Raw genomic sequence first — 16969 nt, 5'->3', positions numbered from 1 at the left:
AGTCTATCACACACAAGAACATGCCTCATCGAATTGTGTTGCAAAAATTACATTGACTCTCGCTTTTAAAACATGGTAACAAAGCAATTGCGTCATCCCTGCGTTGTACGTAGGCCTTTATTTATTTATATTATTTTTAATTTTGCAATGATATTTAATGTGTTTCATCTTTTGTATGTGTAATATCAAACACTTAATTTAATACGTGTATGTACAGCTCTCATTCGTATCTTGTGATATGGTGATAATAAATATCTAAAAGTACATTTAAATATTATTTTTTATTTATAACCAAAACAATTAATAATATAAAATCTGTAGTAAATAAACCTATGTTTCTTTTGCAGTAAGACAAAGCCATATTTAGCAATTATTATATAATCCGTCATACTAATATGTGTGTATGCGGGGCGCTGACAGCGCTTACGTTGTAACTACTTATTAATCTGTGACAGCGCGACACTAACTTGTCTCATTATCTTAAACCAAAATCAAATCTTTCTTTGTGAGACACTTGATTTTTATGAGGACAATGTATGGAGGTCCTCCTAAAAAATCTTTTGAAATTTTCCTATAAAATAGTATAGGAAAATTCCAGCTAAATTCAGCGAATTATGTGACATACAGATTAAATGAGAGAAACACATTCAGTTTATTACATTTATTTATTGTTTATATTATTTACAGATTTGTGATGCAATGCTAAAAAGTTTTTATACTAAATTGTGATGTGTGTGTAACATAATATTGGCTGTGATAAGAAGCGTGTTGTTTTAGTGAAATTAAAGTTGAAACGATAATATGACTATATAACTACATTAGCACTATTACTGGCAGATTTATTAACAACGACACGATTTTAGTCGTCCGCTGCAAGGAAACCTTCGTAGATTTCTTTGTACTCGTCCTTAGGGTCATATTTCTGCTTGATCTCCTCCCAGTACGCAACCTCATTCTCTCGAATATGCTTTACCACTTTCCTTGCGGACTTCCGCTGTGTTTCGGTGCATTTCTTGCAAGCAGTCTGCATGGCATCCATTATGTGTACTGTAAAAGTCAAACATTTAAGTGCAAAAGTTGATTGAAAGGTAGAATCTTTGTGTTTCGACTCTGGTGACACTAGTGTATTCACTTTTGCCATCTAAAACATTGTAGAGAATTGGATGAACGTGGTATTCTAATACATGAATTAAACATTCTAAGGCGGGAGAGTTATTTGTGGTTCGAATCAGTACCCTTACCATGAGTTTTTACGTTTTGACAAATATGACTGTTTTGGTATTTGTTTACGTATTGGCCCATACAATTTTCAAGTTCTGATATAATCCGCTAGGGGCGCTGGCATCAATGTTCATGTTACTACAACTATGTTCCGGGTTGAAGGGTGTGGTTAGAGGAACATACTTATTCGAGGTTTTCCAATGTAGTCCTTAGGGGTAGCAACGCATCTGTGACAGGACTTCAGGCTTATCTGGGGTTGATTGCAGATAATCAGGACTACATGCACGAAAGCTACATTAATTAAAAAAATGAATAAAATAAATACGAAAACTCACGTTTAAGTTCCTTTCCTTCAGGAGTGCAGCGGCCTTGATCCAGAATGCATTTTACATACGGAGTCAGAAGTCTTCGGTTCTCCAATATTTCGTCTATATTAATATTGTCGTATCTATCCGTATATTGTTCTGCTGTACACAGTGTAACTACTGTTAGAACTAAACATATCACAAATTTTCTCATTTTTACTACGTATTAGGATAGATAAAGCTAGAACAAGTGACACTGATTACTTAGAATTAACTCCACTACAGGCTTTTATAGTAAGATGAATCTCAATTCGATTGCTTGTACTCATTGTCTCATTTGTTACGCAAGTACCCATTAATTAATAATCTACTGTTATTGTCCATTGTGTTTGTAACTATAAATGATTTCGATCTAATAAATAAATCATTGAAGGGACGGAAAGTTCCGTCTTGGCTTTTTATGTCTATATTTGCAAGGATGCAGTGAGGCGTCCATAAATAATTATAGAATGGTTTAAGACGAGCATAAACAAAAAAAACCTGACGTTATAGTCTACGAGTAAAAAAGTGTTCTTGTGTGAGTGATTGCCAAAAGTTTACTAAAAAGCAGTATAAACCGGTTTAAAGTCGAACGCATTTTGGATATCTACGAGTTTGCGTCGTACGTACAATAATCGTATTGTCGTACTTACTGCATACTTAACGTAACCATTCACCATACGTTTAGAACGAGACTGTCTCGCTTCTCTTGACTTTGTATTGGTGTCCAGAACAGCTCGAGGGCACGAAAAAGTCAAGTTTTAAAGAATATAAAACAAAGACGATTAATCAGCAAAATTATAAATAAGAGGACCCTTTTTCGCCAGTCACATTTCAGTTACTATTTAGTCTTCACGAACCTTTTTTCGTCGATAATTATTTATAAAATGCTTCCTGATAAGAAATTTCACTGAAGATTGCCAACGAAGATTGCCATTTTAAAGAAAAAATGGTCACTATATGCGCACTGAGTGCGGTTTACGTCAGATTTAATTGGTTGTTTGATATATTGTTCTGATGACATTAACCACCGAAGTTGATTTAAAAGATTTTTTAAGACTCTCAGAATGCGGCATCGTTTCAATATACGCAATATTTCCTTCAGTTCTTATTTCTGTGTTTGATGCTTTCAAATAAAACTTATCTGTTTTATGCACTTCACTCTTGATATTCGCAACATTCGGGATGACTTAATCGTAGGTACTATTATAGAAGTACAGTATTTTTGAAGATGGTAGAACCCTTTGGGGTTCGACTCTGGCGGCACCACCGCCACACCTATTTCTGCCTAATAATAGCAGTGTTAAGCGCTGCTGTGTTCCGTTTTGAAGGGTGTGTAAGGGAGACATACTTTTCCGCGGCGTTCCAGCTTAGTCCTCAGGGGTAGTGGCGCATCTGTGGCTGACCTCAGGTAGGAATATCTAATCCTATCTGGGGTTGATGACAGATGTCCATGGGCGCAGTAGCCACTTACCATCAGGTGGACTGCATGCTCGTCTGCTACTCCTATATTAAAAAAAAATTAAGCTATCCTTAAAGCAAACAGGCTACCTGATAAAAAGTAAACACGGTCATTTGCAACCAGAGATGCCAAAGCATCAAAGCGTATGTAGAAATATTTGGTAGCGTATCTGTGGCCGCTCTCAAGTAGGAATCTAATCTTATCTACTTATTTTACATACCTTATTTAGTTTTTTTTTATTATTTGTCCGTATTTCAGTAACAGAGTTTTAGATCGCATATTTACTTGTATGATTATATTAATGTATTTTTATGTTTAGATGGCATGTTAATGTTATTCTATTTCTGATAAACATATTATAATTCGAATAATGTAGAATTAATAAAATCATAAATAAAATAATTAAAATTCACGTGTTTCCACAAAAACCTTAACTGGGAGATCACGAGATAAACTTATGTTAATATATTTTTGTAATATTGTAATTATATTATTGTAAAAAAATTGACAAGGTCAAGCATTTTCAGTTGAGAATTAGGTACAATGTTATTACGAAATAAATCGCTCCACATTATTATATCGTTACTAGCTGACCCGGCAAACGTGTTGCCATATAAATAAAAAAATGTTAAGGGTGAACAACCCTTATCACTTAGGGGTATGAAAAATAGATAGAAGCCGATTCTCAGACCTACTGAATATGCATATAAAATTTGGTGAAAATCTGTAAAGCCATTTCGGAGGAGTACGGTAACTAACATTGTGACACGAGATTTTTGTATACAAGATAAACTGGGATTAATGATTAATTAAATGTAAATGTAATATAAGTTTTGAGTAAATAAAAAAAAAAGTTATAACACAAATATTTATTTAAATAAAATACAAAAACAATAGCGAATAAATATAAGAAATGCGTGCAAATGTTAAACCAAAATCATTAACATCGGAACAACTGTCAAATTTGAAATTTACAACACAATTTGGGTTTTAAGGCATTGGTAGAAGAGCCTTTTAGACGGAATCTTGTTATTCTAGTGGTACGCACATTTAAGAGGAATTATACTGAAGAAATATAAGGAAGATTAACAGTTTTTTTCTGTAAATTCCACTACAGTTTGATTCCTTCTTTCTTGGCGCGCTCTTCGTAATGTTTGCGCCATTTGCCAGTAGGGTCGTATTTCGCGCAAAGCTTTTCCCAGATTTCCTTCTTCTCATTGACCAAATGGTTAATCATTTTGGCGGCACCCTTCTCTTGGGCCTCAGTACACTTGCTGCAGCCAGTCTCGAGGGCGTCTTGTAGATGATCTGTTGGATAAAAGTCGATTTTTATTTTTTAAACTACACTTGTGTATACTCCTAAAGGTTTTGTGGGCAGTGATCCTTTGTGATTGGACTAGAGGAGCGACCTAATTCTGTCTAATAATAAAAGTGTTAAGAGGGTAAAGAAACATAGTTATCTGAGGCGTTTAAACTTAGTTCTCTTTATCATCTGTCATCGTGCATATTTGTATAGAGTAAATCCGTTAAAAATCTATAACAGTAACCCTTTGAAGACTATATAGTAAGTAGGAGTATGAATATAAAAAATAAACAAGAAGCAGTTATAAAAGTAAATATAGCGAAAATGAAGCTTGGAGTAATATTTCTTGACGAGCTTGTAACACTCCTGCATCACATTATCATCATCATATGTTTTAAATCGCACCGTTGTACACACATGGGTAAATTGTATAACATTAGAATAACAAACTAATATCCAATCTATCTGATGGTAAGCGGCTACTCCCATCTTATTATATTCTGTAGTCAACCCCAAATAAGACTACATTCATTCCTGAGGTCGGCAGATGCTTTGCTTCCCCTCAAAATGAAGTTGGAAAGCCTGGGATAAGTATATCTCTCTTACCATGCCCTTCACATCGGAATACTGCAGCGCTTAACACTGCTGTTATTAAATACTAGCTGTGCCCTGTGGTTTCACCCACTTTAATAAAAAAACAAGGGCCAAGCTAGTTCTAAAATATAAGTAGCCTAAGTTACTCCTTATTACATCAGCCAATAAAAGTCCCGTCAAAATCGGTCCAGACATTTCAGAGATTAGCCAGAACAAACAGACAGACAGACAGACAAAAATTGTAAAAAATGTTATTTTGGTGTATGTACCTTATGTATACTCATATCCATGTAGTAAAAAGCGGTTATTTCGATATTATAAAACGGACACTCCTATTTTATTTATATGTACAACATATGAACTGTTACATATGTAATCAACCGCCAATAGGATTGAAAACATTACCCTCCAATGGGTAAACTATGGAAATCCTTGTAGAGATACAGACTGTCATCAACTAAGAAACTAACTTTACTAAAACTAATTGAAATTTGGAGCACAAGAGAAACATATGTGGGTACTCGTTCCTATCATCAATCGAATGATCTAAAGTTTTACCTTTCAATTCCTTAGCTTCAGGAGTACATTTCCCCATGTCCAGCAGGCAGTTCACGTGAGCGTTGAACAACCTCTCATTTTGCATCAACTCGTCAAGATCGATGTTATCGTACTTGGAGGTATACTTCTCCCCAGCCAGCACTCCAGCTAGCACGCAGCACAGTACCAAGACTTTGGTAGCCATCTGAAACCACACGATTCAATACAACTATTAAAAAACGCAATCAAAAACTGAAGACTTGCTAAAAACACTGTATAATTAATTTGACACAAAATCTAATAAATTTCTGATTTTATAACTAACCATGGTTTCAGATATGCGTATATGGTTCAAGCAACTAAGTGTGACTTATGATGTACTCGGTTGTTACCTGTATTTATACGATCTTGCCTTCTGTCCGCACTGTCTAATTTGCCCCTAGTCTCCATTATGACTTTGTACCTGATGCATAAAAACGCGTACGTCTACAGGGTGATTTTAAATTTGAGTTTAAATTTTGTCGGTGATTTAAAGTTTAAATTTGCCTACGTAGATGTTGGGTGGTATAATTTGAAGGAAAAGAAAGAAAGAAAGAAATTTTGTGTACTTTTAATCTTTATTTTTTATATTTTGACGTCTTAATAGCATTCACAGTATTATTTAATGATTTTTAGAAATCCGCAAGTAGCGCAAGCCATATGCAATAAAATTTATAATTCAAGCATATAGCAATAGACAAGATTGGAAGTGGCGATTACAGACAGCGACGGTTCATTTTGAGGTCTTGATTCCGGTAAAGATAGGCTACAAAGAATTTGACACAAAAAGGATTTCCAATAAGAAGTAAGTATGTAGATATGAAGTCTCCGAAATGAAAAGTCTATGAAAAAAATGGAATGAGTGGCTTAGGTCCAATTTCTGAAATTTTGCCGATTCTTTCCTATTTCTTATTATTTAAAAATAGTTTTGTGTTCAGCATTTCTGTGTTCTTCAGTGATCACATAACATAAATGTACTCCTACCTAGTGTGTACCTTTTTTTTGTTAACAAGGGGGAAACCTTCAAAAGGTACCCGACGCCATGGGAGTGACGCCGGGTTATGTGGGATTTTTACCGCATTAAAACCCCCCGGTGGCCGTCGGTGACAGCGTTTGGTGGAGAACTCCTTGATCTCCTAGGGAACACAACCGGAGTCCTCCTAACGCGATGCCCTTCTATCGGGCTCTGCCCTGGGGGAGGGGATTTACGCTCCTCTCACATCCCCTGGTGATTACAGCGATATGCGACCACACAAACCGCTGTCCTTCTCGGGGTCGCTTGCTGGACGGTTTCAGCTCCCACTCTTGCCGCCCGCAACCCCGGAAGCCCCTTTTAGTCGGCTCTTACGACAGGCAGGGGATACCGTAGCCCTATTCTGGTCCCGGAACTACAGGGACAAGTGTGTACCTACCTAGTGTGTTTAGTTCAAATATTGGAATTTTTGTGTTCTTACTTCATACACAGAACGAACATATAAAATTTAAAATTGCATTTGGATTTTCGAACATGCTGTATATGAAAAATATATTAAGGGGAAACACGACTTTTGTATTCTTCCGTTCTTCCAAGACCATTTGACTACCTACCTCCTTGAATTTGTATGCAATTAAATTATGCTTTTTGTTTTGAATGTTTTATTGTATTATTCCTCGAACCTACATCGAAATTAATTTTAAGAAGTAACTTCTAATAAACATACGCCTTCATTTAGGATAAAAAATGTTAGTAGGTAAAAAATATGAAGTATATAAATTAATTTCATATATAAAAAGAATTCGTAACTAAATGTTAAAGTAAGACATTTTTGATTTTTACATACACCATAAGATTCGTCTTAAATAAATAACTAGGAATTATTTTTTAAATAAAACCTTACTGCTTAAAAATAGGCTATTCATTCACAATTTAGACGAATTCAACAATACCTTATATACGAAGCCATTTGGGCTATATACATGGAAATATATAAGTGTATATATACGCTCAAAAAACCTTACACACCACAGTTGGTTAAAAAAAATGAATTATGTTACTAAGGCAAAAAAAACATTTAACATTTTTTGTATCTAGATAGATTTTAAGCATGATAATAATGAATCGTTTTTATGAAGACAACAAAATCAGATTAACCTTAGTATTGTCTAATTAAATCAAGAATTTTGTAATGAGGCATTCATACATTTTTAGAATTTTGGATAAAGTAGGCATAGACAATCAGTTTAATATTTTGTACAATCAAAACTATTATTATCTTTCAATTAAAAATCTCCTGTCAGATATTTTTAAGACAGAATAAGGGAAGTGGTCACTGCCGCCCATAGATATCTGTAACCAGCTCCTTAATTATATAATAGGGGATTCTATTTCAAGCCGGTCATAGATGCATTATCATTATTGCGGTCGAAGCTGTTCACACCATATATCTGTCAGTCTGCATCCAAACCCGTTTCAACAAATCACGAAAGGCGACAGGAGTCACTATAGAAGTACCGGGTTCTTCCCCGGTTAAACATTGGTTCTACATCTTCCTATTATCGTTACCATAACCTGCTATTATAAGAACGGTACGGTAAATTACAAACTTTGTAGACTATTTATTTGAGTTACAAGTCCTCAAGAAAACTTGAAATAACCCCAGTGGTACTTAATAAATTCACTTTGTAAGGTATAATTTATAACTAATTAAGGAATCATAATGTGCGTAGAAAACATGATCGATTTTAGAAGAGTGAAGAAAAGTGTCATCTACGTTACTACCAATGGGTAAAAAATGTGAGCCGTCACGGGACGCCTGGCAGATGTGAAACATCGACATTATTTTGTAAAAGTAATATGCAGAAAAGAACATATTGTGATAGGAACTAAATATGTCATAATGATAAAATAAAATATTACGATGTTTTTCCAGATAACGATGACTATTTATTGAATAAACATTTATTTTCATTAAATACAAAAATTTACGAATTAATTTTAAATCGTGACTACTTAATTCGTTTAATCAGTGGTCGATTGCGCATGGCGACGCGTCGCCACACCGTACACACTACTGCATATAGACTGTATATATATACCATCGTATAGCGTGGCGTCGCCACGCCAGAAATCGGTTTTACGTGCGGCTATAGATGTTTCACATCAAAAGTACTTCCTAAATCGGTATAATATGTCAAACGTCAATAAATTCAAAATAGTGGCAGCTTGACGCGGAATGAAAGTTTTTGTATTCAAATCTAAAACCTTACGTATTTAATCTTTTTGTATGTCACGAAATATCCTTAACATGGACAATTGTACTGGTCACTATAAATTATTCTAGGTTTCGTGTAGATTGATGTTAATTACCACTGGTTACCCTTTGTAATTTCAATCTGGTAGCATTAACACATTTATTTCTGTCTATTCCGAGATGAAAGGTGTGTCAGGGAGACATTTAAACCAGAACATTTAGGTACTTCAATATAGTTATACCCCATAGCCGCATCTGGGACTAACTCCAGATTGGGAGAGCGCCATTTTTATGTGCGGCTTTTTTTATAATTTAGGAGTAGCAGACGAGCATGCGGTCCACCTGAAGGTAAGTGGTTTGTGCCGTCCATCGACATCTGTAATCAACCCCAGGTAGGATCAGATATTTCTACCTGAGATCGGCCACAGATGCGCCGCTACCTGCATGGACTAAGCTGGAATGCCTCGGAAAAGTATGTCTCTCTTACCACACCTTTCAAAACAGGGCACAGCGCTTACCACTGCTGTTATTAGGCACAAATAGGCGTGGCGGTGATACGGCCAGAGTCGAACCACAGAGGGTTCTACCACCTTTAATATACCTGAACCAGGAATTTCTACATAGTCTTTTGGGCAACGCATCTGAATCCAGGTAGAGCGTCAATTTTATTAAAGATTTATAGATTAGTGTAAAAATAAAACATAGTTTTCAGATTAAACTATTTATTTATGTTCTACATATCAGTCTTAGTATGTTCTCATTACTGTATTTTCGTACATAACTACTAAACTTTACTTGACCATTTTGCTTTTCATAATAATTAATGGGTGACAGTAGCTACTTATCATCATGCACATAGCTGTTTCAATTCCATAAAAATATCTTGGTTCTTGCTCGCTAAGACTTTCAGCATTTACTTATTTTATTCACCATCTACCAATGATTGCTATTATTATATCGGTATTATTGTTATTAACACTACCTATATCATGTTTTTCTGAAATTATCGCTACAACTAATACGCTATCCACGCCATCCAATTCTACACAGAACAACTATCTTATTATACAAAGGAATAAACAATGCCTCTTTTGAGTTACTGGTAATAAAATCTATTATCATATTAATTGTATTAATTCTTGCAGGTTTTCCCCTTAAGTGGCCGTTTCAGCTAAACCGCACACACTTACGGTGACGTAGGTACGAGCTATGTGACAAGTTACAGAGCATGTTATTATCGGCCTTTGACAAATGCGCACGGTGATTTGATTATTTGCGATGTTTATTGACGACCATAGCAGATAAGCTTATGCGTTGAAGGTAGACTCTGTAGTTTGACTCCGGCGGCATCAGCAACCCTATTTCTGCCCAATAACAGAGTTAAGTGCCGATTGAAGCATGTATTATAAAAAATATAGGAGTAGCGGATGGTAGTCTACCTGATGGAGAGTAGCTTCTGCCGCTAATGGACATGTGTAATCAAGTCCAGATAAGAGATTCCTGAGGCCTGCGGCCTGAAGCCTAATTTACCTTGTCTATTTATTGTTTGTTTATTAACTTCATTAAATGAATCATTTTATCAAACGAATCTAAATAAATGCAACTTATTACATGGATATAATATGGAAATAAAAAGCATATGGTTGCACTTCTGCATCCATATGCTTTTTAGATATACATATAACATTATTCTAAAAAGTAGTGACAGCCTAACGGTTTAGAAACTCGGCCTCTCCAACCAGGGGCACGAGGTTCAAATCCTAGGATTCAAACCTCTGATTTTTTAAAGTTATGTGCATATTAGAAATTAGTCATCACTTGCTTAAAACGGTGATGGAAAACATCGTGAGGAGACCTGCATACTTGAGAGATCTATATAAAAAAAATCTCAAAGTTATGTGAAGTCTACCAATACGCACTTGGCCAGCGCGGTGGACTATGGCCTAATCATTCTGAGAGGAGACCTGCACCCAGCAGTGGGACAATAATGGGTTGATGATGATAACAAGATTTGAACCCCGGACCTACATTGAAGCATAAGTCACACAATCACTTCTCTACACTTACTTATACCCAAAATATTGTATTTCCTGTAATTTACGATGATGAGTTCAAAAGTCAAAGCTCATTAAATTTTAACGATTCGTGCAAAATATAAGAATGGTATTTTACGTCAAGTAATTTTCAAGAACAAAGGTGGCCATCATACCTTTTTTTTCTGGGTTCCATACACAAACGCTGCCAACAAAACCCTACTTATTTACTGTCTGTCCAACCATCTTCGAGAGTAATAGGTATTGGAAACCAATGAAAAAAGTTGAAAAGTACAGAGTTTCCATATAAGAAATCAACATATTCGGCGTTTTGTTCGGGTTGTCTTTCGAACCGTACTATATTTAAAACATTTCGAGTTTTTTTAAAAAAAAAAAAAAATTAATAAAGGGAGATTGGGGATCGCATACTGTTTTTGCTCGATATTATTTATGACACACAAAATCGAACGTTAATACGGAACACTTCACTTTCGAGTCGGATCCGCACTTATCAGATTTTTTGTTGTATTCAGGATATGAAGTGTTTTCGAAATTAGTCATATTCAGAGTTTGGTTATAAAGTTAGGAGTAATTAGCAGACGAACCTATTTGAAGGATGCTGTAAGTAATCTTATAACACTTTGTGTCATATGACATTGGTTATATCAGTGGTATACTCCGAGTAAAACTCCTAGTCCGCTCTGAAAATATAAATGAATCGCGTCGCCATAGCAAATTGCATGATTACACCTGCTCGCAACAACTTCAGAGCGGACTACCAGTTTGGCGCGGACTATAACGGCTTATAGTTTAGTAGTATGAATATCGGTCTCTATATCTACGAGTATATTAGAAGTGCAGAACTTGAATCACATGCTCACAGATTAAAAACGGACCCTATTACTAAGACTTTGCTGTCTGTCCGTCTGTCACAGGGCTCTATTTCTAGAACCGTATTAGATAGACACGTGATTTTACAGAGAATGCATAACGGTGGCCACTATAACAACAAATACTAAAAATAAAATAAAGTTATCCCTGAAAGTTGAAAGTTGAAAGTATTTGAAGGCGGTAGAACCCTTTGTGGTTCGACTCCGGTGGCACCACCGCCACACCTATTTCTACCTAATGACAACAGTGTTAAGCGCTGCTGTGTTCTGGTTTGAAGGGTGTGGTAAGGGAGACATACTTTTCCGAGGCGTTCCAGCTTGGTCCTCAGGAGTAGCGGCGCATCTGTGGCCGACCTCAGGTGGGAATATCTAATCCTTTCTGGGGTTGATTACAGATGTCCATGGGCGGCAGTAGCCACTTACCATCAGGTGGACTGTATGCTCGTTTGCTACTCCTATATTATAAAAAAAAAAAAAAAAAAGTAGTTTGAATATAATAGAAGAATAAAATAGAATAGAAAAATAATGTATTCACGGCAAATGAAAAAAAGAACAAACAAAAAAAAACAAAAACATTTTTTTGGAATTTCCTTTAATACATACATTTATCCGCAGGATTCAACACCGGTGTTGGTGATATAAACACACAGACAAAATATTTGATAAGTTATTTATCGATACGGTAACTGTTATCATAGTGTGCTGGTAATGAAAATACCCTTTAAGCTTACACAAGTTGCGTGTTCCTGTCCTATCGAAACGGAGAGTTTTTATCAACATGCAGCATTGACAATTATGTTTTAATAGATTAACAATTAAGCGCGCAATTTGCGTGTAATTTGATAAATTTTGCTTTAAACGTGGTTGAAATCTTCACCACGCCACGCCTTGTGTGGTACGCCTTCATTTATACATATAAAAAAATACCTACATACTTGGTCATAAATGCGCAATTATATAACCACAAAATTTTCATGTTAAAAATATCAAAGTAAAATTTAGAGAATTAGAATTATGTACGTATTACCTATAATGTGGTGTTACAGTAATTTATTTTATTTCGTTGTTCCGTCAATATTTGATTGTGTGTATATTAACTAACACATTTGGCTTTAGCGGCGAAATATTTAAAGTTAGAAAAGAATAAAGTTTTAATTAATGTATGAAGTCTACCTTTCTGCATTACAAGTGTGTGGACGTTAGCCTCATTTGAATATTATGCCCGTGCCCATCAGTGGGACAATAACGAGTTGTGACGATAAATTGTTACATTACAGACTTGGACAAGGCCATTTCTGAGTAATATCTGAACCTGACCTACTTCTAATTGACTCGTTATAACCTGATTCTTATAATATAAAGTGATATTGTGATGTGATTCATCGTAATTACTGCTTCTAAGTCATACCGGTTCAATTAGTGTTAAATCAGATTCTTTACTAATGTAATTAACACAGCAGAAAAACAGTTACAAAAACTACTTTTTATGGATTTATGGATAACATTTTTTTACGAATAAAGTGGATGTTTATGATAATCGAGCTCGGAAAAATGTCGGATACAATGGTCACGGAAACAGACAGAATATTATACGCATGTATTTTAGTACTTAGGTACTATCTATTATGTTTGATATTATGTTTGACATCTTATATTTGACCCCAAAAAATGATGGAAGTCCAACCTCAGGCTCATTGTGAATGATATGAATAAAAAGAAAAGGCAGTTTCCTGAGGATTACGTTCATTCGTTACACTTACTCGTAAGTATATAGTAAAAGTGGTAGAACCCTACATAAGAATGCCTTTTTTTTGAGGGGGAAGCCTTCAAAAGGTACCCCATGCCGTGAGAGCGCAGGGTCGCTGACGGGCGGTTCGAGCTCCCACTCTTGCCACTCGCAACCCCGGAAGCCCCTTTTTAGTCGCCTCTTATGACAGGCAGGAGATACCGTAATCCTATTCTACTGCCGGAACAACAGGGACACATAAGAATGCCTAGTCGCTTCCGCCATACCATATTCTACTTGATGACAAGAGTATAAGACTCGCGTTACTGTATCATTATTTGAAAGGTGTTATAATATATACTAGGCGTTTAATCTTATCTCATCATCATAATCTTAGGAAGATGTTGGGACCACTTGTACACTTTTATAAAAATATAATATAAATCAAAATGTTAAGACTGTCGCTGTGTCCATTTTATTTGGTAGAATATAAAACAAGACAAAAATCAATAATATTATTTTTAATAAGTCAATAACAATAATAAGTCAAAGACAAACCAAAGACTAGACCTAATTCTAAACACAGGGGTTAATTATAGATTTCCATGAGCGGCAGTTGAATCCTCTTATAAGATAAACTATGAATTATTATAAAAACAAAAACCCTAACTAAAATTAGTCTATGGTTACTCCCGGAGTTTAGACGAATCCAATGACTCGTCTTGCCTTTAACACAAGCCGTTAAGGCTGTAGGGTGTGCCAAAGAATGAGAACACTTAAGTAAAAAATGCTACACACTGCCGCTATAAAAACACAGAGGCATGTATAACTTATATAAATTCTACTGATATAACTAGATATATTCAACCAAAAGTCATGTTTTGCGTCGCCACTTCTTGCATTGGGTTAAAGTTTAATCTGTAAAATGAACATTATTATTACACCAAAATAAATAAACTACTAAAACTACATGTTGATTAGCAGTAGGTAATTATAACTAAATTATTGTTATAACCAGCGTATCGTAAGCATAATCTAAGCAAAGTGCGCTTGTGAAACTAATGACGATCGATATGAAACTATGTAAATGTTATCATTGTTTTAGATTCTATTTAAGAATTACCGGCATTTCCCACGAATTGTAGATTTCATACTATAGTCCGATTCATAATTAGGTGTCCAAAATGTAAACAAAGGTGTTGACCTATCAAGAAAATATGTGTCAAATGGCAGTTTCTTATTTTTGACAATATTAAATTAATACATCGATAATAAAATAATAATCTAAATACATAAATTAAAATCAATTCACATTTTCCAATATTTATATTAACTCAATTTCATTTCTTACAGTAATAATAATAAAAAAACAAGATTTATGAGAGAAAATTAAATTGTAATAATGGTCACACAATTGGCATCCAACACATTTTATGTGCCGCCATTTTTAAGTTTCGTAGTTGACATAATTCATTTTTGTGATCGTGATCGAACTCGATATTTTTCTAGTTTTATTAGCGCGTTTTTTTTTAATTGTGTGCAGTTATTAAGTTTTTGTTTTATGTTGAATTTTGTGAAAATTTTCGTTTCTTCTTAATTTGTTAAGGTTTGCAATACCTGTAATCAAATTTTGACAATGACATTTCTTTGTTTACATTTTGGACACCTAATTATGAATCAGACTATAAGTATGTTTGATTGTTATTCGATCTTTGTCATTGAGTACGTGGTAATTTTGCGTTACGTGATAACATAGATTAGTAAAGATTACTCACTCCTAACAAGAAAATGTTTTGAGAATTGAAATAGTTGCGTAAAAAAGTTTTGCCACGTCTCCGTGCTAAATTGTCCCTGAAATAATTATTTATTTATTACCTAAATTACGTAATTATTACGTAAATTAGTTATTTATTCGTAAATTTTCTCTAAAAATGTTTTTATTTGTCAAGGATTCAAAAAAAGAACTTACTAAAATAAGCCGTTTGTGGCTTCATTCAATTTCAAGGCGGCGAAGTATCTTTACTAATCTATGCGTGATAACTACACTTTTCGGTACTACTTGTTGGTAAATGGTCATTACCACCCATGGGCTTCAGTATCCAACTCAACATAGAGGAGCTCTGCAGCCAATCCCAAACGCGTTGCCACTTCTTAGGAATAATACCACAAAATTCGTTATTATTTTGTGATAATACGGTCCACTGTACATGTATATATACATGTACAACTATGAAGTGTTATTACCTTGTCGACGGAATTATTCTGACTCTACCATAAACAAAACAAACAAACAAACGCTTTCTACACTCACAGCCTCCTAGTGTGGCTAGGATTCCCTTTATCGTGGGTGCCATGGACACACACATAGACAAATACACAAACACCCAGACCCAGAAACAGAAATCTAAATTCATCATTTAGATATCCGTCTGGCCGGGGATCGAACCCGGGACCCTCTGCGTGTCATACCGGTGACCATGTTCCATCATCTTACAGATCGTAATAAGATTTTGTTTGTTGACTGTATTTGTTATTATTTGAAAATTAGAGCGACTGCAACGTTTTCAAAATTTAGGAATTTGCATCATAGGTTAGGTACTTGCCAAATAGCATACCTACTTATGTATTTCTACCACATCTTATAGACTTTTTGTGTGATTGTGTTTTTATTAGCATTTAGTCTTAAGTATTATTTATCTAGTTTCGGGTCAATTTAGAGTTTTAAGTGATTACAGAACATGAAAATCAATGTATGTATATACCTACTCGTAGGTTTCCTCTCGAGATTTTTCTTCAAGCAAGTAACAATTTAATTCTAATAATATTACTTTTAAAAAATGCATGGGAGGTGCATGCCGGAAATTTGTAACTGGGAACAGATTTGAAAGTGAGACCTTCAATAGGGCAGATTTTCTATCACTAAGCGATCACTGTTCAATCTTACTTTGTTAATTAATAGTGTCAAATACCATGCTTAGTCATAGCATCGGCCATGCGAATAACTGGTCTGCCGCCCTTGTACTAAATTTTCCCACTTTATGCATATAACAGCCACGTCTTAACATTTGATTGCAACAACTACTTATCCTCATTGTATCAAGAACAGGAAACTAATTATGACTAAAAAATATGCATTTTATTCTATGTCCGCATTTATTTCATTTCTATTGTAAAATATAACAATATCTTTTTTAATTCGTGGCCTCGTGATACTAAATCTTTTTTTTAATCTGTTGACATTTATTATAAACACTAATAACTATGTACTTAAATTTGTTTTTTTTTTTTATTTTATAATTTATTTAGGATGTCTCAGCGGCCAGTTACCTACATTAAAACAATTAAATTATTATGAGTTATAATAATTATGTTGATGTTATTTTTATAACTTTAAATAAAATGTGTTTTGTCCAAAATTGTCCTGTATTTGTATGTTGTCTCATTTTTACAATGACTCTATTTTTTTTTGTTTCTTTTAGCGTATTCTATAAAATATTTAATTGTTACTGACCTTCTTTAGGACATCACATTTTATTTAATGACCAAATTATTTATTGTTCTAATTAATTCATTATTTACGCTTATTTATT

General features: G+C 34.6%; 2 protein-coding genes across 2 annotated transcripts; both read right to left on the bottom strand.

The window, feature by feature from the left end:
* Positions 1-785: 785 nt before the first annotated feature.
* On the bottom strand, positions 786-1758 carry LOC140752155 (ejaculatory bulb-specific protein 3-like). Its single transcript, XM_073086342.1, has 2 exons — positions 1557-1758; positions 786-1047 (listed from the first exon to the last, which is right to left on the bottom strand). The coding sequence occupies exons 1-2, from the start codon at positions 1738-1740 to the stop codon at positions 860-862; spliced, it is 372 nt and encodes a 123-aa protein (XP_072942443.1). The 5' UTR covers positions 1741-1758; the 3' UTR covers positions 786-859.
* A 2123-nt stretch (positions 1759-3881) lies between these two features.
* On the bottom strand, positions 3882-5878 carry LOC140752151 (allergen Tha p 1-like). The gene is made up of 3 exons (XM_073086338.1): positions 5787-5878; positions 5483-5666; positions 3882-4335 (listed from the first exon to the last, which is right to left on the bottom strand). Exons 1-3 carry the CDS (start codon positions 5787-5789, stop codon positions 4139-4141), a joined length of 384 nt encoding a protein of 127 aa, XP_072942439.1. The 5' UTR covers positions 5790-5878; the 3' UTR covers positions 3882-4138.
* Positions 5879-16969: the final 11091 nt, after the last annotated feature.

Source organism: Epargyreus clarus, unplaced genomic scaffold (genome assembly GCF_041222505.1).
Source record: "Epargyreus clarus isolate Ecla_fem2 unplaced genomic scaffold, WU_Ecla_fem_2.2 ptg000024l, whole genome shotgun sequence".
Lineage (NCBI taxonomy): Eukaryota > Metazoa > Arthropoda > Insecta > Lepidoptera > Hesperiidae > Epargyreus > Epargyreus clarus.
This window is presented reverse-complemented; position numbering and strand designations above follow the sequence as displayed.